This window comes from Choloepus didactylus, chromosome X, assembly GCF_015220235.1.
Source record: "Choloepus didactylus isolate mChoDid1 chromosome X, mChoDid1.pri, whole genome shotgun sequence".
Lineage (NCBI taxonomy): Eukaryota > Metazoa > Chordata > Mammalia > Pilosa > Megalonychidae > Choloepus > Choloepus didactylus.
Window position 1 is genome coordinate 22281515 of NC_051334.1, and position 22517 is coordinate 22304031.

The following is a 22517-nucleotide window of genomic DNA, read 5'->3' on the forward strand; positions in this document are numbered from 1 at the left end:
TATCTCATCAGAGTTATCACCTACAGTTGGGTGGGGTGCATTTCCATGCAAACAACCTAATCCAAACATTCCAACTTAATCCCCACTAGTATGTCAGCCCCACAAGATTGCATCAAAGAATATGGCTTTTCTGGGGGACATAATGCATTCAAACCAGCACAGACACCAAGTTATTTTTTCCTTTTATCTTTTTTCTTTTCTTTTTTTTTTTTTTTTTTGGAGTAATGAATATGTTCAAGTGCTGATTGTGGTGATGAATGCACAACTATATGATGGTACTGTGAACAACTGATTGTACACCATGGATGATTCTATGGTATGTGAGTATATCTCTATATGATTGCAGGGTAAAAAATAAACAGAGGGATACAAGTGCTGGAGAAAATGTGGAGAGAGGGATGTACCTATTCACTGTTGATAGAGTTGGTGCAGCCTATCTGGAGGACAGTGTGGTGGTTCCACAAGAAGCTAAGTATGTGGGTGGCATAAGGTCCTGCAACCTCATTATATACTTTGAAGAACTAAGAGCAGGGACACAAATGGACAGTTGCACACTGGTGTTTATGGCAGCAGTATTAATGATTTGCAATGGGTAGAGGTGGCCTAAGGGTACATTGGATGATGAACAGAATGGTGAACTGTGGTGTATGCATGCAATGGAATATTGAGCAACTGCAAGAAGGAATGAAGCTGTGAGACATGCAACTAGGTGAATGGATCTTGAGGACAGCATTTTGAGTGAAATACACCAGAAATGAAAAGACAAACATTATAATGCCTCACTAATATGGACTAACTATAATGTGTAAACTCTGAGAATTGAATCTTAGAGCACAGGTTATCAGGAGAACTCTTATTGTAAAGGTCCCCCGATTTGTAAGCTCTTACATCAGTCACATCTATTCCTGAGTTGTAATGGTTATCTCTAAATTCTGAGGTGCTGAGCTCTTTGTGTATAACCTGGTCAGTCTCTGCAACTTTAGGTATCTGTGCCACACCTGAGACTCAGAGGTAGAGTTTGGCAGCTATGAATGTCAGTATTACCTCATATGGCAACTGTTAAAAAAGCCAAAAAAAGAGTCCAGACTTCAATTAGAGACATGAATGAAGAGGATCTGGTTAGGACTAATGCAAATCATACCAAAGGGCAAAGGATGATATTGACTCTGTTTTTTTTTTTTTTTTTTTTTTTTAATAATCATTTTATTGAGATATATTCACATACCATGCAGTCATATAAAACAAATTGTACTTTCGATTGTTTACAGTACCATTACATAGTTGTACATTCATCACCTAAATCAATCCCTGACACCTTCATTAGCACACACACAAAAATAACAAGAATAATAATTAGAGTGAAAAAGAGCAATTGAAGTAAAAAAGAACACTGGGTACCTTTGTCTGTTTGTTTGCTTCCCCTACTTTTCTACACATCCATCCATAAACTAGACAAAGTGGAGTTTGGTCCTTATGGCATTCCCAATCCCACTGTCACCCCTCATAAGCTACATTTTTATACAACTTTGACTCTGTTTTAAAACTTCAACTTCTGTGTGAGACCAAGGGAAGAGATGTTTCTTTGGTGCAGGATCTGTATTTTCTGTAGTACACTAAATAATTTAACTTGTATGGTCAGTTTATTCAAACACCATATTACATGGAACTTTGACTAAGAAGTGAGATCTGGTAGGTTTGTACAGGTTAGTGTGAAATCCTGATACATCCCAAAGTAATTTGGGCAGAGACTAAAAATGTATTTGCAGGGACCCCTGAGGAACTGGGGAAAAATGCAGAAATGTCGTACTACCCCACCTGGGGAATACTGATGTTCTTATAAGCATTGAGGACTACCAATTTGGTAGCCCAAGCCCTCAATCTTGGGGCTTGCACTTATGAAGCTCATTACTGCAAAAGAGAGGCTAAGCCAACTTATAATTGTGCCTAAGAGTGTCCCCAAGAGAACCTCTTTGTTGCTCAAATGTGACCCTCTCTCTCTCTCTAAGCCCACTCGGCAGGTAAACACACTGCCCTCGCCCCTATGTGGGACATGACTCCCAGGGGTGTAAATCTTCCCAGCAATGCGGGACGTGACTCCCGGGGATGAGCCTTGACCTGGCATCATGGGACTCAGAAAATCTTCTCGACCAAAAGAGGGAAGCGAAATGAAACAAAATAAGCTTGCAGTGGCTGAGAGACTTCAAATGGAGTCAAGAGGTCACTTTGGAGGGCATTCTTATATGCTATATAGATATCCCTTTTTAGTTTTTAGTGTATTGGAATAGCTAGAATACCCAAAACTGTCGAACTGCAACCCAGTAGCCTTGATTCTTGAAGATGATTGCATAACTATGTACTTTACGTGGTGTGACTGTGTGATTGTGAAAACCTTGTGGCTCACACTCCCTTTATCCAGTGTATTGACAGATGAGTAGAAAAATGGGAACAAAAACTAAATAAAAAATAGGGTGGGATAAGGGGGATGGAATGCTTCAGGTGTTCTTTTTTACTATTATTTTTATTCTTATTTTTATTCTTTTTGGAGTAAGGAAAATGTTCAAAAATTGATAGGGGTGATGAATACACAACTATATGATGGCACTGTAAACAGTTGATTGTACACCATGAATGTATGGTATGTGAATATATCTCTATGAAACTGAATTTAAAAAAAAAAATGTATTTGCAGGATCGGGCCAAAGGGTAAAGATTGAAACTGACTATGTTCAAACTTCAACTTCCATGTGAGACCAAGGGAAGAGATATTTATTTGGTGTAGGATCTGCATTTTCCAAACAATATAACTTCTACAGTCAGTTTGTTCAAACACTACAATTACGTGGAACTTTGAATAGGAATTGAGCTATAGTAGGTCTGTATAGATTAGAATGAAATAGCAACACATCCTAAAGTAATTTGGGTGGAGAATAAAAATATATATTCAGGGCCTCCCTGAAGAGCTGGGGGAGAATGCAGAGGTGTTGGACTTCCTCACCTGGATTGCTGCTGATGTTCTCACAAACACTGGGGACTGATGGCCTGATGTGCTGAGCCCCCTGTCTCGGGGCTGGCCCCTATGAAGCTTGTTGCTGCAAGGAGAAGCTAAACCTGCTTATAATTGTGCCTAAGAGTCTCCCCCTGAGTGCCTCTTTGTTGCTCAGATGCGGCCCTCTCTCTCTAACTAAGCCACCTCAGCGGGTGATCTCACTGCCCTCCCCACGACGTGGGACCTGATTCCCAGGGGTGTAAATCTCCCTGGCAACACAGGATACGACTCCTGGGGATGGGACCTGGCATCATGGGATTGAGAACATCTTCTTGACCAAAAGGGGGATGTGAAATGAAACAAAATAAAGCTTCAGTGGCTGAGAGGTTTCAAATGGAGTCAAGAGGTCACTCTGGTGGACATCCTTATGCACTATATAGCTAACACTTCTTAGGTTTTAATAGATTGGAATAGTTAGAAGTAAATACCTGAAACTATCAAACTCCAACCCAGTGGCCTTGACTCAAAAACAATTAAAAAACAATGTCGTTTACAAGGGGTGGCAGTGTGATTGTGAAAACCTTGTGGATTACACTCCCTTTATCCAGTGTATGGATGGATGAGTAGAAAAATGGGGACAAAAACTAAATGAAAAATAGGGTGGGATGGGGGTGTGAGAAACAAGCACTATTCCTAAAAGGAATAAATGCTCACCCGATTATGGAGAAGAAAAAAATTTATTCACGATCTTGCAAGAACGGGCGCCTAACCAAAATGTGGGGGGTTGGCACACAGAACAATAGACCCAGCAGTATTTATTCCCTACACCTAACCGCAAGTCCCTCCCCTGTTTCTCCATTGGCTGGATACTTCAGAGGTTACATTCTATTTGACAAGCCTAACTAGCCTGCCCAAATTTGAAATATGCAGCCTGCCCAAATTGGAAACATTTGAAAAAAAAGTCTCTTGTGCAAACTTGGAACATTTGAAACAAGTCTCTACCCCTCTTTCCTTTGTTCTTGAACAACAGAGCCAGGCTGAGCTAGTTTGGTACCAACTTATGAAGCTGTTTAAGGAACATTTGCCCCTTCCCCCAGTCTCCACCTTGCAAAGACAGTGGGCGGATAAACAGGAGGACTGGCCACCGATTATAGCTTGGCTTCTTGACCCTCTGCCATTCCCCTGAGCTGCCCCCACCCTGTGTGAAAGCTAAACTTAATCTAATTCTCACAGGGGAGTGATTTGGGTGTTCTCTTTTTATTTTTATTTTTTATTCTTATTCTGATTCTTTCTGGTGTAAGGAAAATGTTCAAAGATAGATTGGGGTGATGAATGCACAACTATAAGATGGTACTGTGAATAGTGGATTGTACACCATGGATGATTGTATGGGATTGTATGGTATGTGAATGTATCTCAATAAAACTGAATTAAAAAAAATGTGTCTGCAGGGCCCCCCAAGGAACTGGGGGAAAATGCGTAAATATTAAACTTTCTCACATGGGAAATTACTGATATTCTCACAAGCATTGAGGACTACCAATTTAGTAGGCCGAGCCCTCGATCTTGGGGCTTGCCCTTATGAAGCTTGTTACTGCAAACGAGAGGCTAAGCTTACTTATAATTGTGCCTAAGAGTCATCCCCAGAGAACCTCTTTTGTTGCTCAGATGTGGCCTCTCTCTCTAAGCCAACTCGCCAGGTAAACTCACTGCCCTCCCCTCTACTATATAGATAACTCCCAGGGGTGTAAATCTCCCTGGCAACGCACAACATGACCCCCAGGGATGCACCTGACCTGGCATCATGGGATTGAGAAAATTTCTTGACCAGAATGGGGAAGTGAAATGAAACAAAGAGTCAGTGGCTGAGAGATTTCAAATGGAGTCAAGAGGTCACTCTGGAAGGCATTTTTATGTGACATACATATATATCTTTTTAGTTTTTAGTGTATTGGAATATCTAGAAGGAAATACCTGAAACTGTCAAACTGCAACCCAGTAGCCTCAATTCTTGAAGACGATTGTGTAACTATGTAGCTTACATGGTGTGACTATGTGATTGTGAAAACCTTGTGGCTCACAGTCCCTTTATCCAGTGTATGGAAAGATGAATAGAGAAATGGGGACAAAAACTAAATGAAAAATAGGGTGGGATGGGATATTTTAGGTGTTCTTTTTTACTTTTATTTTTATTTTTTTGGAGTAATAAAAATGTTCAAAAATTCATTGTGGTGATGAATGCACAACTATGTTATAATACATAGTTGACTGTACACTGTGGATGATTGTATGGTATGTGAAGATATCTCAGTAGAGCTGAATTAAAAAAAAAAACAAAGAATGATACCAAGGTTTCTGGCCTGAGCAACTAAAATAATGGAGGTGTAATTTCTTGAGATGGGAAAGGCTGCAAGAGGAGCAGGTTTGAGGTGGTAGGTGAGAATAGACAAAGTTCAAAGACTGGGCCATGGGGCATGCCACCATTAGGGGATTATCTGGGAGAACACAGGGAACTGCTCAAGGAGACCAGACGAAGAGTGTGGCATGCTAGATGTTGGATAGAAAGATACTTCAAGTTGCTAAACATCCATTATCAATGAAAAATGCAATGAACATCGCCATTTAGAATGAATATATTTACTTGGAAACAGAGTGTAGACAACGTCCCCTTGTAAATGAAGACATTAACTAAAACAACCCCCCCCAAAGTTAATCATGTTTGTGTTCTTTATGAACCAATGAAAAGTAACACTATGCTTCAGAATCCCCAAGATGCAAGTCACATATTCATGAGGTATTTATGAGACTAGCAAAGGGCTGAGTGCAAAAAGAGGAAGGACTGTAACATGGGGCCTGCCAATGTTAGGGAGTCATCTGGGAAAAGATGGAAGACGGAGGAGTATCCAGTGAGATGAGAGTAAAACGAAGAGTGTGGTAAGCTACCAGTAAGACAGGAAAATACTGTAAGTTGCTAAACATGCACTATCAATAAAAGATGAAATTAATGTCTCCATTTTAACGGAATAGATTTACTTTGAACACAATGTAGACAAGAACCCCTTGTAAATGAAAACGTTAAAAAGAACAAATATTCCAAAAGGTTAATAATTTTTATGCTCTTTAAGAACTACGGAAACATAACACTATATTTTGAGAAGCCTCAAGGTTCAAGCCACCTATTCATAAGTACTGCATTTCAGAAGACATACACACAGACACACACACACACATCCTAAGCATGGGCGCCAGGGTTGAGGTGAGTGGTGGTGATGAAGAACTACTATAGTGTTTGTGTGATGAAGGAAGTGGAAAAAGCCCTCAATGACTGCTGTTGCCAGAAGCGCACTTTAGGGTTTAGGGACTGTAGTTAAGAATAGAGACAGGATTGACTATGGGCTCTGAGATCATTTATTGGTTCTAAAACTAAGTTCCTGAAAAAAACAGTGATCACATAACTATCTTGGGTAAAAATTTCTTTGTAAATAAAGGGCAGAGAGGGACCTTAGGTGAGTCAGTTCTGGCCTCCTCAGCTTTGGATGGGGAGAGCTGAAGGAGAAGCACGGGTAGTTTCACACATGAATAGCCGGGCTCAGGCCTGGCTGAAAGCAGAGCTGAGTTTCACGTTTGCCAGTGACTTGGGAGTAGAGGAAGCACTGCCGCAATGAGGGATGTTAGCCTGCCAACACCTAGAGTGAGGCAGTATAGCACTCTTGGGATTGGAAGTCTTGATATTGTTAAGATAGTGGTTCTCCCCAAATTGAGCCACAAATTCAAAACAGTCCCTGTCAAAATCCCAGCAAGCTTTTTCAGCAGAAACTGACAAGGTGGTCCTAAATTTTATGTGGAAATGCAAAGGCCCTAGAATAACCAAAGAATTTTGAAAAAGAACAAAGTTAGAGGACTTATACTTCCCAATTTCAAAACATACTATAATACTATAGAAATCAAGACAGTGTGGTATTGGCAAAGGGATAGACATGTACATTAATGAAACAGAATTGAGAACACAGAAATAAACCCTTACATTTATGGTCCATTGACTTCGACAAAGGTGCCAAGGCAATTCAATAGGAAAAGAATAGGCTTTTCTCTTTTCAACAAGTGATGCTGGGACATTTGGATATCTACATGCAAAAGGATGAATTTAAAACCTCACATCTCCTCACCTATGTGGGACATGACTCCCAGGGGTGTGAATCCCCCTGGCAACATGGGAAATGACTCCTGCGGATAAGCCTGGACCCAGCACTGTGGGACTGAGAAAACCTTCTTGACCAAAAAGGAGAAGAGAGATGAAACAAAATACTTGAAGACATCGAGCTACAACCCAGTGACTTTGATTCTTGAAGACGATTGTATAACCATGTAGCTTGCACAGTTATATGTGTGATTGTGAAAACCTTGTGGCTCGCACTCCCTTTATCCCATATATGGACAGATGAGTAGAAAAATGGGGACAAAAATGAGATAAAGAGGGTGGGATGGGGGGGGATGAGATATTTTAGGTGTTCTTTTTTGCTTTTATTTTTATTTTGGAGTAAGGAAAAGGTCCAAAAACTGATTCTGGTGATGAACGCACAACTGTATGAATGACTAATAAATACATGAAAAGATGCTCAATATCATTAGTTATTAGGTAAACGCAAATTTAAAAAAACCACACACACTAGAATGGCTATAATCAAAAAGACAGGCAGTAATGTGTTGGCCAGGATGTGGTAAAACAGGAGCTCTCAAACATTGCTGATGGGAATGTAAAACGATGCAGCTATTTTGGAAAAAGTTTGTCTGTTTCTCAAGATGTTAAACATAGATTTACCATAGAAGTCAGCAATTGCACTCGATATTTGCCAAGAGAAGTGAAAACATGTCCACATAAAAACTTGTACATGAATATCCATAGCAGCATTATTCATAATAAAAAGTGGAAACAATCTAAATGTTCAACAGTGAATGGATAAACAAAATGTGGTATGTCCATACAATGTAATTGTATTCAGCAATAAAAAGGAATGAACTACTGCTAACACGCTATAACACGGATGCACCTCAAAGCCACTAGGTTAAGTGAAAGAAGCCACATGAAAAAGACCACATATTGTATGATTCCATTTATATGAAATGTCCAGAAAAGACTATACAAACAAAAAGTTGATTAGTGGTGGCCTGGGGCTGGGAGTGGGAACTCAGACTGACTGAAAATGGACACTAGTGCTCTCTTTGAGATCATGTAAATGTTCTAAAATGGAATTTTAGTGATGGTTGAGCAACTTTGTAAATTTACTAAAACTCACTGAATTGTACACTTTAAACAGATGAATTTAAAAAAAACAGGTGAATTTTATGGTATGTAAATTTTACCACAATAAAGCAGATTTAAAAAGAGAGAGAGAGTGTACACATACTTGGCTATGAATCCCTGCTCTGCTAGTTACTATCTGTGGAATCTTGGACATGCTATTTAATTTTTCTGGTACTCAGTTTCCTCACCTATACAATGGGAATAATGTTATCTACCTCATTGGATTATTGTGAGGATTAAATAAAGTTAGTACTTATTATGTAGGTGTCAACAAATGTTAACTATTATTTTTATTAATAAATGTATTAATGTTTCCTGTGATGTTTCTACTTCCAGCAAGTTTTGATAATAAAGCCTACTATTGAATTGTTTTATTTATTAATGGGATTTATCTTCTTATAGAGATATACAATTCACACAGCACAAAATTCACCCTCTCAGTGTTCAATTCAGTACTTTTCAGTACATTCACCAAGTATGTGCTATTACCACTATCTCATTCCAGAAATTTTCATCACCTTAATGGGTTTTCTTAGTTGGGTGAATGGAATTGTGTCTCCTAGAAAGATATGTTCAAGTCCTAACCCCCAGTCCTGTAAATGTATGTGATCCTATTTGGAATAAGATCTTTGAAGATGTTGTTAGTTAAGATGAGGCCCCAATCCAATATGACTGAGAAGAACACAATGGATTAGTGGCAAACCACTGCCAGAAACTTCTGAGGCATGGAACAGGTTCTTCCCTATGGACTTAAATTGAAGCATCGCCCTACCAACAATTTGCTTTCATACTTTTAGCCTCCCAAACTATGAAACAATATATTTGTTGTTTTAAGCAACCCGGTTTGTGGTACTGTACTATGTTATGGCCACCCTGCGAAACTAAGACACAGGTATAACTATTTAGAATGTGAGACAAATAGGAGCTAAATACCTGCATCCCAGTAAAATATATACAATTTCCACCATCACTTAACCAATGAATGTACTTACTGAAGTATAACTTCCATTTTACGTAAACTGATTTACCTAAAATTTATGTTTTAATCTTAAGTACTCAATGAACACAGATAATCTAAATTCTTATTTACCAATTTTTACATTTTTTTAGTTAGAAATGAATACCTGTTTATGACAGAAAATTTGTAAAGTATAGAAATACATGGATAAAAACAAAAATCACAACTTCTGTTTAAACACACGGTTAAAAAAGGGTTAAGAAAGTCTTAAAAATCGTTAAAATTTAAAATACCGTTTTATTGGTAATCTTTAAAAGAGTTTCTTGGATCTGCTTTAAAAAAAAATTGTAACTTCGGGCTCTCTTATGACATCCAGCTTCTCCCTTAAGCCATATCCATTTGCAGTGCAATCTAACGCCACCACGGACAACTTCCCTGGCCCCAGAAACCTCTTCCTGGAACCAGCTAGGATTTTGCTTTTGCGAACCCTGCGCCGCTAAGCCCTACTCCAAACTTCCGCGCGAAGGCGACCTCCCCGCCAATCCGCGGAGACACCCGGCGCCGTGAGCGTGCTTACCGCCAAGTCTCGTCACAGGCGGATGCGAACCCCGAGCTGACCTCGCCTTATTCAATTATGGGAAACGGTAAAACAAGGTCATTTCCTCCTTTTTCTGCTCTCACGCCCCAGATAAAGTTCCCAGGTTTTGGCGTAACTCCCCCGGCCAAACTCCCGGGAAACAGAAATGGCTTCCCCTAGCTAGCGCGCGTGTCGGGTTGCGTCATCCGCCTCGCAGGGAACCTTTTCTGGGACTTCCCTCAGCGTTGCCTGCAAAAAAATCCAATAGGTTTTCCACTAATAGATTCCGAAAATTTGCAGTGTGCTGTCTGGTAAACCGGCCGCCACTGAATGAGCCCAAGCGGAGAGAAGCCCAAGCAGTGAGTCCCCTGCTGTACCGGTCGCCCGCCTTCCCCAGATACAGGCCCTCGTTTGCCTTCCCCGCCTCCGCTGCCACGCCCCGCCCACGAAGGGTCCTGCGTTTCATCAGGCGGGAGCCGGGGCAATTTCCTTCCTCTCCACTCAAGATGGCGGGAGTCGATACCGGTGTTACGCTAGGTCAGCCGCACCTTTCTCGCCAGGATCTCGCCACTTTGGTGAGGTTTTGCTTGGGTGGGACGAGCAGCGCAGCGCGTTCGGGAGTGGGAAGTGGACCAGCCTCCCGGGAGGCTTTGGGACGAGGCGGTGCTGGGCCGTTGGCAACCTGCACCTGGGCCAGTCCGCGAGTTGGGCGTGGAGGTGTGCTCTCTTGGGAACTGGAGCTTCTGAAGGCTTCGGCGGGAAAGTCACTGTGTGACATGTCATAAATGATATTTTCCATTGGTTTTCCGTTGATACTTACAGTGTTACACCTTTGGGTTTACTAGTTTAACACTATTTGGAGAAATATTTGGTGTAATTGGGTGCTAATGCTTCCAGCGTTGGGGGCCTCGGGCCTCCCAGTCTTCCACAGTGAGTGGAGGTGTTGTCTTCGGTTTTTCTTTTTTTCTTTTTCTTTTCAAGATGTAGGGCTCTTAACGCTTCCTAGCCATTACAATAGGATTGCTTATGTAGGGAAAAGGCGTTTTAGAAGTAGTAGAGCGCTGTACAGATGATGTCGAGTTATGGATAGCAAACATCAAGTCAAAGAAAAAGGCCTGGATTGCCTTATGTGCAGTGGTTTAAAATGTTTCGTTGCAGGATGTTACCAAGCTGACGCCACTTTCGCATGGAGTTATCAGCAGACAAGCCACAATTAATATAGGTAAGAATAATTTGGAGTCCTGACTTGCTTGATCTCTGGCAAGTAATTTTAGTCTTTCCATTTGTGTGATTAATTCACTTATAGAAGAATTCACGTACTCAAGAAATAAATATTGAGCCCTTGTGAGCAAAGCACTTGCTAGATTTTTGGGAAACACGAAGAATGCTGTTCATTCCTAGCTTACAGATTCTATAAAAAGGAAAGATACAGACATATGAAAAGTTAAATAGCATAAGGCAATATGGAGTTATATGTAGCAGACATTTAAGAGAGAGGTAAGAATGTGACTGTACTTGCCACAGAGGGTTATTGCCTGAGCAGGGCTTTATGAAAGTCTTGTTTGACATATAAGCTGTAATTAAGTAGAGTGTACTTTTTTCCTTAATTGGCACGCTCAGAACTTTAGATAAGTTATGTTGACTAAATGTAAATTTTGAATGTTGGAGAGCCTGTACAAACAGCATAGTCAAATCTAGTTAAAAGTAAGATTTTCTGTGAGGCCATTAAAAACTTATAGAACATATGTCTCCCTTGAAGCATTATTGTAATTAAACTTGGGTTGTCTTCTTGTTTTCATGGATTCCTTTTTGTTGTGTCAGGGTTTGTCATGCCTATCTATCTCACTCTGAAATTGCTGAAAAGTTTCTTATTCAGGATTTTATATACTTTTTAGTAAGTGTTTATTTTAAATGAAGGTGGTCATTTCTGAAATTAATAGCATGAAATGAATTGTTCTTATTATGCTGAGTATGGTTTTTGAACTAGGTTGTCAATTACATGGGAAGTTCTCCAATCCTATGTCAGATAAGTTTTAGTAGGAAAGGATATGTAGAAGGAAAAACTGAAGTCACTATTGGTTTTCCATTGATATTACAGTATTACAGCTTTGGGTTTACTGGTTTAACACTATTTGGAGCAATATTTGGTATAATTGGGTGCACATTAATTAATTTTTTATACTTTGTCTGTAGGTACAATTGGTCATGTAGCTCATGGGAAATCCACAGTTGTAAAGGCCATTTCTGGAGTTCACACTGTCAGGTTCAAAAACGAATTAGAAAGAAATATTACAATCAAGCTTGGGTATGCTAATGCTAAGGTGAGCTGTGTGCTGTGAACTAGAAACCATTTAACTTTACTTGTTGAATATGCAGATAACAAATCTAAACTTTTTTTTTTTAAATCAAAACTTTAGATTTATAAACTTGATGACCCAAGTTGTCCTCGGCCAGAATGTTACAGATCCTGTGGAAGTAGTACACCTGATGAGTTTCCTACAGACATTCCAGGGACCAAAGGGAACTTCAGATTAATCAGGTGACCTCTTTTGTGCTTTTCAGTTCACACTGCATATTTTATTGTCTTGTGCTTTTTAAAATATTTCATATATTAAACAGTGAGTTTAGTCTACTTGCTGAATGGTTTTATTTTTCCATTTTGTTTTTATTGCCTACAAAAAGATAATTTGAGAAGTTAAACATTTAAATCTAAGGTAAAATACTGCCTTGCAAGTTCTCCATATTAAAAATATCACGTAAGATTTCAGGGATTCTTTTTGCCTGGCTTCCTAAATTTCTTTTGCTTTAAATAGCATTGTTTCTGTTTATTTTTTTTTATCTTCATTTTATTGAGATATATTCACATACCACGCAGTCATACAAAACAAATCGTACTTTTGATTGTTTACACTACCATTACATAGTTGTACATTGATTACCTAAATCAATCCCTGACACCTTCATTAGCACACACACAAAAATAACAAGAATAATAGAGTGAAAAAGAGCAATTGAAGTAAAAAAGAACACTGGGTACCTTTGTCTGTTTGTTTCCTTCCCCTATTTTTCTACTCATCCATCCGTAAACTAGACAAAGTGGAGTGTGGTCCTTATGGCTTTCCCAATCCCATTGTCACCCCTCATAAGCTACATTTTTATACAACCGTCTTCGAGATTCATGGGTTCTGGGTTGTGGTTTGATAGTTTCAGGTATCAACCACCAGCTACCCCAGTTCTTTGGAACCTAAAAAGAGTTGTCTAAAGTGTGCGTAAGAGTGCCCACCAGAGTGACCTCTCGGCTCCTTTTGGAATCTCTCTGCCACTGAAGCTTATTTCATTTCCTTTCACATCCCCCTTTTGGTCAAGAAGATGTCCTCCGTCCCACGATGCCGGGTCTGCATTCCTCCCCGGGAGTCATATTCCACGTTGCCAGGCAGATTCAGTCCCCTGGGTGTCTGATCCCACGTACGGGGGACGGCAGTGATTTCACCTTTCAAGTTGGCTTAGCCAGAGAGAGAAGGCCACATCTGAGCAACAAAGAGGCATTCGGGAGGAGGCTCTTCAGCACAACCATGGGGAGGCCTAGCCTCTCCTTTGCAGCAACCGTCTTCCCAAGGGTAAAACTTACGGTAGAGGGCTCAACCCGTCAAACCACCAGTCCCCTATGTCTGTGGTCATGTTATCAACCATGGAGGTGGGGTAGGCGAATACCCCTGCATTCTCCACAGGCTCCTCAAGGGGGTACTACATCTTTTTTTTCCTTGTTTTTCTTTTTTTTTTTTTTTTAACTTTCCCTTCTTTTTTAAATCAACTGTATGAAAAAAAAGTTAAAAAGAAAACACACATGCAATAAACGAACATTTCAAAGAGACGATAACAAGGGAGTAGGAAAAAGACAACTAACCTAAGATAACTGCTTAACTTCCAACATGTTCCTACTTTACCCCAAGAAAGTTACATAATATAGCAACATTTCTGTGAACTTGTTCCTACTATATCCATCAGAAATTAACAGACCATAGTCATTCCTGGGCATCCCCAGAACGTTAAATAGCTTATCTGTTCTTCTTGGATTATTGTTCCCCCTTCCTTAATTGCTGTCTATTGCTAGTTCCCCTACATTCTACATTATAAACCATTTGTTTTACATTTTTCAAAGTTCGCATTAGTGGTAGCATATAATATTTCTCTTTTTGTGCCTGGCTTATTTCGCTCAGCATTATGTCTTCAAGGTTCATCCATGTTGTTACAAGTTTCACGAGATTGTTCCTTCTTACTGCCGCGTAGTATTCCATCGTGTGTATATACCACATTTTATTTATCCACTCATCTGTTGAAGGACATTTGGGTTGTTTCCATCTCTTGGCAATTGTGAATAATGCTGCTATGAACATTGACGTGCAGATATTTGTTCGTGTCACTGCTTTCCGAACTTCCGGGTATATACCGAGAAGTGCAATCGCTGGATCGAATGGTAACTCTATATCTAGTTTTCTAAGGAACTGCCAGACTGACTTCCAGAGTGGCTGAACCATTATACAGTCCCACCAACAATGAATAAGAGTTCCAATTTCTCCACATCCCCTCCAGCATTTGTAGTTTCCTGTTTGTTTAATGGCAGCCATTCTAACCGGTGTTAGATGGTATCTCATTGTAGTCTTAATTTGCATCTCTCTAATAGCTAGTGAAGCTGAACATTTTTTTCATGTGTTTCTTGGCCATTTGTATTTCCTCTTCAGAGAACTGTCTTTTCATACCTTTTGCCCATTTTATAATTGGGCTGTCTCTACTATTGCCATTGAGTTGTAGGATTTCTTTATATATGCACGATATCAGTCTTTTGTCAGATACATGGTTTCCAAAAATTTTTTCCCATTGAGTTGGCTGCCTCTTTACCTTTTTGAGAAATTCCTTTGAGGTGCAGAAACTTCTAAGCTTGAGGAGTTCCCATTTATCTGTTTTCTCTTTTGTTGCTTGTGCTTTGGGTGTAAAGTCTAGGAAGTGGCCGCCTAATACAAGGTCTTGAAGATGTTTTCCTACATTATCTTCTAGGAGTTTTATGGTACTTTCTTTTATATTGAGATCTTTGGTCCATTTTGAGTTAATTTTTGTGTAGGGGGTGAGGTAGGGGTCCTCTTTCATTCTTTTGGATATGGATATCCAACTCTCCCAGCCCCATTTGTTGAAAAGACCATTATGGCTCAGTTCAGTGACTTTGGGGGCCTTATCAAAGATCAGTCGGCCATAGATCTGAGGGTCTATCTCTGAATTCTCAATTCGATTCCATTGATCTATATGTCTATCTTTGTGCCAGTATCATGCTGTTTTGGCAACTGTGGCTTTATAATAAGCTTCAAAGTCAGGGAGTGTAAGTCCTCCCACTTCGTTTTTCTTTTTTAGAGTGTCTTTAGCAATTCGAGGCATCTTCCCTTTCCAAATAAATTTGATAAGTAGCTTTTCCAAGTCTGCAAAGCAGCTTGTTGGAATTTTGATTGGGATTGCATTGAATCTGTACATGAGTTTGGGTAGAATAGACATCTTAATGACATTTAGCCTTCCTATCCACGAACATGGAATATTTTTCCATCTTTTAAGGTCCCCTTCTATTTCTTTTAGTGGAGTTATGTAGTTTTCTTTGTATAGGTCTTTTACATCTTTGGTTAAGTTTATTCCTAGGTACTTGATTTTTTTAGTTGCTATTGAAAATGGTATCTTTTTCTTGAGTGTCTCTTCAGTTTGTTCATTTCTAGCATATAGAAACATTACTGACTTATGTGCATTAATCTTGTATCCCGCTACTTTGCTAAATTTGTTTATTAGCTCTAGTAGGTGTATCGTCGATTTCTCAGGGTTTTCTAGATATAAGATCATATCATCTGCAAACAATGAGAGTTTTACTTCTTCTTTTCCAATTTGGATGCCTTTTATTTCTTTGTCTTGCCGGATTGCCCTGGCTAGCACTTCCAGCACAATGTTGAATAACAGTGGTGACAGCGGGCATCCTTGTCTTGTTCCTGATCTTAGAGGGAAGGCTTTCAGTCTCTCACCATTGAGTACTATGCTGGCTGTGGGTTTTTCATATATGCTCTTTATCATGTTGAGGAAGTTTCCTTCAATTCCTACCTTTTGAAGTGTTTTTATCAAAAAGGGATGTTGGATTTTGTCAAATGCTTTTTCAGCATCTATTGAGATGATCAATTGATTTTTCCCTTTTGACTTGTTAATGTGTTGTAATACATTGATTGATTTTCTTATGTTGAACCATCCTTGCATCCCTGGAATGAACCCCACTTGGTCATGCTGTATGATTTTTTTAATGTGTCTTTGGATTCGATTTGCAAGTAGTTTGTTGAGGATTTTTGCATCTATATTCATTAGGGAGATTGGCCGGTAGTTTTCCTTTTTTGTAGCATCTTTGCCTGGTTTTGGTATTAGATTGATGTTAGCTTCATAAAATGAGTTAGGTAGTGTTCCATTTTCTTCAATGTTTTGAAAGAGTTTGAAAAAGATTGGTGTCAGTTATTTCTGGAAAGTTTGGTAGAATTCCCCTGTGAAGCCATCTGGCCCTGGACATTTATTTGTGGGAAGATTTTTGATGACTGATTGGATCTCTTTGCTTATGATGGGTTGGCTGAGGTCTTCTATTTCTTCTCTGGTCAGTCTAGGTTGTTCATATGTTTCCAGGAAATTGTCCATTTCTTCTACATTATCCAGTTTGTTGCCATACAGTTGTTCATAATATCCTCGTATAATTTTTTTAATTTCTTCAGGATCTGCAGTTATGTCACCTTTTTCATTCATTATTTTGTTTATATGGGTCTTCTCTCTTTTTGATTTTGTCAGTCTAGCTAGGGGCTTGTCAATCTTGTTAATCTTCTCAAAGAACCAACTTTTGGTGATATTTATTCTCTCTATTGTTTTTTTTTTGTTGTCTATGTCATTTATTTCTGCTTTAATCCTTGTTATTTCTTTTCTTCTACTTGGTTTAGGATTGGTTTGCTGTTCGTTTTCTAGCTTCTTCAGTTGATACATTAGTTCTTTGTTTTGGCTCTTTCTTCCTTTTTAATATATGCATTTAGTGCTATAAATTTCTCCCTTAGCACTGCTTTTGCTGCATCCCATAGGTTTTGGTATGTTGTGTTCTCATTTTCATTCGTCTCTATATATTTAGCAATTTCTCTTGCTATTTCTTCTTTAACCCACTGATTGTTCAGGAGTGTGTTGTTTAACCTCCAGCTGTTTGTGAATTTTCTAAGTCTCTGATGGTTATTGACTTCTAATTGTATTCCATTGTGGTCAGAGAATGTGCTTTGAATAATTTCAATCTTTTTAAATTTATTGAGGCTTGTTTTATGTCCCAGCATATGATCTATTCTGGAGAAAGTTCCATGAGCACTAGAAAAGTATGTGTATCCTGGTGATTTGGGATGTAATGTCCTGTATATGTCTGTTAAAACTAATTCATTTATCAGATTGTTTAGGTTTTCAATTTCCTTATTGGTTTTCTGTCTGGTTAATCTATCTATAGGAGAGAGTGATGTGTTGAAGTCTCCCACAATTATTGTGGAAACATCAATTGCTTCCTTTAGTTTTGCCAGTGTTTCTCTCATGTATTTTGTGGCACCTTGATTGGGTGCATAGACATTTACGATTGTTATTTCTTCTTGCTGAATTGCCCCTTTTATTAGTACGTAGTGGCCGCCTTTGTCTCTCAAAACATCCCTGCATTTAAAGTCTATTTTATCTGAGATTAATATTGCTACACCTGCTTTCTTTTGGCTGTAGCTTGCATGAAATATTTTTTTCCATCCTTTCACTTTCAGTTTCTTTGTGTCCCTGTGTCTAAATGAGTCTCTTGTATGCAACATATTCATGGTTCATTTTTTCTGATCCATTCTGCGAATCTGTATCTTTTAATTGGGGAGTATAATCCATTTACATTCAACGTTATAACCGTGAAGGCATTTCTTGGATCAACCATCTTATCGTTTGGTTTATGTTTGTCATATTTTTCCCCTCTAACTATTAATATCCTTTATTGTACCCATACCAAATCTCTTTAGTACTGAACCTTTCTCCAAGTCTCTCTGTCCTTTCTTTGTTTCTCTGTCTGTAGGGCCCCCTTTAGTATCTCCAGTAGGGCAGGTCTCTTGTTAGCAAATTCTCTCAGCATTTGTTTGTCTGTGAAAAATTTAAGCTCTCCCTGAAATTTGAAGGAGAGCTTTGCTGGATAAAGTATTCTTGGCTGGAAATTTTTCTCACTCAGAATTTTAAATATATCGTGCCACTGCCTTCTCGCCTCCATGGTGGCTGCTGAGTAGTCACTACTTAGTCTGATGCTGTTTCCTTTGTATGTGGTGAATTGCTTTTCTCTTGCTGCTTTCAGAACTTGCTCCTTCTCTTCTGTGTTTGATAGTGTGATCAGTATATGTCTCGGAGTGGGTTTATTTGGATTTTTTCTATTTGGAGTTCGCTGAGCATTTATGATTTGTGTATTTATGTTGTTTAGAAGATTTGGGAAGTTTTCCCCAGCAATTTCTTTGAATACTCTTCCTAGACCTTTACCCTTTTCTTCCCCTTCTGGGACACCAGTGAGTCTTATATTCGGACGTTTCTTTCGTATTATCTATCATATCCCTGAGGTCCATTTCGATTTTTTCAATTTTTTTCCCCATTCTTTCTTTTATGCTTTCATTTTCCATTCTGTCATCTTCCAGGTCACTGATTCATTGTTCAGCTTCCTCTAGTCTTGTACTATGAGTGTCCAGAATCTTTTTAATTTGGTCAACAGTTTCTTTAATTTCCATAAGATCATCCATTTTTTTATTTAGTCTTGTAATGTCTTCTTTATGCTTTTCTAGGGTCTTCTTGATTTCCTTTGTTTCCCGTACTAGGGTCTCATTGTTCATCTTTAGTTCTTTGAGTAGCTGCTCTAGGTGCTGTGTCTCTTCTGATCTTTTGATTTGGGTGCTTGGGCTTGGGTTATCCATATCGTCTGGTTTTTTCATATGCTTTATAATTTTCTGTTGTTTTTGACCTCTTGGCATTTGCTGACCTTGATAGGGTTCTTTTAGGATGTGTAGACCAATTGAAGTCCTTATCTCTAATTTATCAGATATACAGCTTCGTGGAGTACACTTTCTCTAATTAACCAGCAGGTGGCGTCCATGAGCCACCTGTTCTCCACAAGCCAGTTCTCCCCTGCTTAGCCTTTTTTGTGAGTGGGGGAGTGAGTCTTGTGGGGTCCTATTGGTGTACCAAGCTTGTGTGTGTAGTTAGTGTTGCCTGCCCTGTATATGGGGCGTGTTTCTGGGCAGTCAGGGAGGGGGGGTGGTCCTAACAATCAAATCTCCCTGGTAATCCTAGAGTTTTAAAGTTGCTGCAATAGTCTGATCCTTCAGTTCAGTCCTGCCACAGTTTGTCTCTGCCACTGACCCACAAGTCCTTGGTATTGGCGTATGGCTCCTGAGACTTGCAAGTATGCCCCTCTTCCAGGCCGTGCACCCCGGGTCTTCTGTTGAGGGATGACTGTGCTATGTCACAGGTGAGTGCCATCCCCCCAGGGCATTTCTGGGCTGCTGGGCTGTGTAGGGAGGCTCCCAGTCTGCTGAAATGATGGCTGAATGGGGCTTTGTTAATTCACACTACTCCACCTTCCCAACTCTGGGACAATCAGCTGAGGTTGCAGGGAAGGCTAATGTCCACGCCCAGTTTTGTGGTGTGTGCCTGTTATTTGAAGCACTTCGTCACACTGGGTTGCCTGGGGCAGCTCTGGTCTATGGGGCTGGCGATGGGCAGGAGTGTTTCCTTTCCACCAGGATGATAGCTGTGAGCGGACATCCCCCTTTTCTTGGGAAGTTGTGGTGTTTAGTGAATTTTCTCAGCCACTGGATTATTGCGTTTTGTCTCAGAGCTCTCTTAGTTCTGCTCTTGTCTTGACCTGCCCAAATTGCAAGTCTTTGAAGCTTTCTCTATTGGGCTTCTTAGAGTAATTGTTTTAGAAAAAGAAAAAAGGATTAAAAAAAAAGGGGGGGCCTTCCTCAGAGATCTAATGGGTTATTGAAATGCTAAGAGACAAAGCATCCAGGGCCATTAAGGAAAGGTCCACAGGGCAGAGAGATCAGCTTTTCTTCGGGATTTGCATATGAGCCTCAGAACCTGAGCTGTGCCCTTCCCCTTTCTATGTTCACCAGAACTTCAAAAATCCTCCGCTTTTATTTTGGAGTTTTTCGTGTTGTTTTTTTTCTATGTCTGTCTCCTCTCTGCTGGGCTGGCTGCTCTCAGATTCTCTGGTGTCTGGTCTTAGTCTGTCTATGGTTGGAGTTTGGATCAGTAGAATGAGTTTCCGATAAGGGCTGCCACTACAGTTCTCCCTTCTCCTTCCCGGAGCTGACAGCCCCTCCTCCCACGGGACTGAGCCTGGCAGGGAGGGGCGCAGGTCCCCTGGCTGCAAAAACTTACAGATTTCGCTGATCTCAGCAGTTCCACGTTTTCATGAGTGTTGTATGAAGTATGCCCAATGTCAGATTGCTCTGTGGTGTCCAGTCCACGCAGTTCCTGGCTTTCTACCTACTTTCCTGGAGGAGTAACTAAAACATACAGCTCACCAGTCCGCCATCTTGCTCCGCCTCCCTGTTTCTGTTTCTTAAATGGGAGAGGAACAAAGCTATTCTTAACACCTTTGGCTTGTTCCCCATCTGTTTTTGCTTATCCTGGTTCTTCATCATAGACTAATGACATCTACCAAGTAATGTTTATGGTGGTTGCGATGCCTTACAAGGCAATTTTAGATCAGGGCAGGGCTGGGACAAAGGACAGGTGAGTGAGACACTCGCCTCTGGTGTAGAATTGAAGAGGGGTACCAAAAAACTCGGTAATCAAGAAAAGCTTTTTTCATGCCATGTGTTTTGGAAATTAATGCCCCCAAAATTACAACAGAATATCAAATTTAAAGACAGGATGAATATTAGTGATTTTTCCTCTTGCTTCACTGTTACTGGTTTTTCCTCTTGGCTTGGTGTGGCATTGTTACTGATCCTGTCTTCATTTAAGGTTTTGATATTTTATTCATTGTGGATTTTTTTTTTTGTTTTTGTTAATTTTGGTTTTTTAAAATACTGAACTTAAGTACTTGTCTTGCTCACTGAGTTTTTTGACAATCCCCTTAAATTATGTACCTGAAGTGAGTGCCTTACTTGTCTAACCCTAGTCCTGGCTCTGATTAGGGATCAGCAAACTTTTTCTGTAAAGGGCCAGAGAATATATGTTTTTGGCCTTGCAGAGTGTAGGCTCTCTGTTGCAATTACTCAGTTCTGCCCTCGTACCACTAAAGCAGATGTAGATGATAGGTCAGCGAATGGATGTGGCCTTAGGTCACATTGGCCTAAGTGTCATTGGTTGCTGACCCTTGTTTTATATCATGGCATTGTGGGTGGACAGTTTTAAAAATTAGTAATGGTTCTGAATGAGTACTGTAGTTTTATTAAAAGAGTGCCATCCTCTCCACTTAAGATAGGCAATACCAGTTTTTCAAGGTGCTAAAGATACTTATGGCAAATTATTTTTTCAAATGACAATTCTCATCCCTTTAACACAGCTTTTGCAGTTTACTAGATTTTAGCTTTCATATCAGTGACATTCCCAATATATGCTCTGAATGTATTCAGTTTGATTGGATTTGGGATTTTCTGTCTCTTTAAGTAAGTTATTTCTATACGTGGCTAATTTCATTTTCTCTGTAATGATCTGCAGTGATTTTACTTTTAGCTGGTAATCTTATTTCTGAATTCCGGAAGCAACAAGTCTTGTAACCACTTTATAGCAATAAGAATTATTTCCTAAGTGATTTAACTTCAGGAAATATATGACTTGTATGTTTAAGTATTGATTGAGCTTAGGCTGATTGTTATTTCTTAATTGTTAGACATGTTTCCTTTGTTGACTGTCCTGGCCACGATATTTTGATGGCTACTATGCTGAACGGTGCGGCAGTGATGGATGCAGCTCTTCTGTTGATAGGTAAACAACATTGGAATTGTTTTGGACAAATCATTATGGAGCAAATCCAAGATGGCATATTTAAAGGGAAACTGGGGCCTTTAAGGGTCATATCCATTACCTCCTAAGGATGACATAAATGGGAACTACCAGGTGATCCAGGACAACATCCCTGCCTGCCAACTTTCACAAAATATTAAACAAGATGTACCTGAGGTTAATGTCTTCTGGGAATTTTTATGGTAATGTGCCAAAAAAAAGTAGAAAGTGCATTTTTTCCCACTAAAATCATGAGGTGATTTATCATTTTAGTTTCAAATTTATATATAAAAGTAAATGTGTGTTTTTATGTCCCTGAGTTGTTTACTGCAACATTGACTGGTAATGGTTTTATTTAGATGCAAATCTCATTCATATGAAGTGCTGAAGTCTAGAACTACGTAGCAGTTTTCAAGGCTAGGATTGTGCTTCCTTGTGAGGGGTGTTGAGAGATTTTATTGCTATGGGGTATAATTTTCCTAAAGCATGGCAGTGGATTTAGTACAGGACATATGAACATCACAACTCAGAGAGGATGATCGTTGGAGTGCTAACCAACACATGCCTATTTCTTTGTAATACACTGTTGGTTACCTTCACAGGTAGTGTTCTTCACCCCTTTGTTAAGGAGTACCCTTTGGTAGTTATAATTCATAGA

At 39.6% G+C, this 22517-nt stretch overlaps 1 protein-coding gene across 1 annotated transcript in view; it reads left to right on the forward strand.

Moving 5' to 3' along the window:
• The first annotated feature begins 10329 nt into the window (after window positions 1-10329).
• LOC119523725 (eukaryotic translation initiation factor 2 subunit 3, X-linked-like) overlaps window positions 10330-22517 on the forward strand; it is a 37566-nt gene continuing 25378 nt past the window's right edge. Inside the window, exons 1-5 of the mRNA XM_037822542.1 lie at window positions 10330-10398; window positions 10982-11045; window positions 12017-12144; window positions 12241-12362; window positions 21747-21841. Coding sequence (XP_037678470.1) covers window positions 10330-10398; window positions 10982-11045; window positions 12017-12144; window positions 12241-12362; window positions 21747-21841 — 478 coding nt within the window. The remainder of the gene's footprint in view (window positions 10399-10981; window positions 11046-12016; window positions 12145-12240; window positions 12363-21746; window positions 21842-22517) is intronic.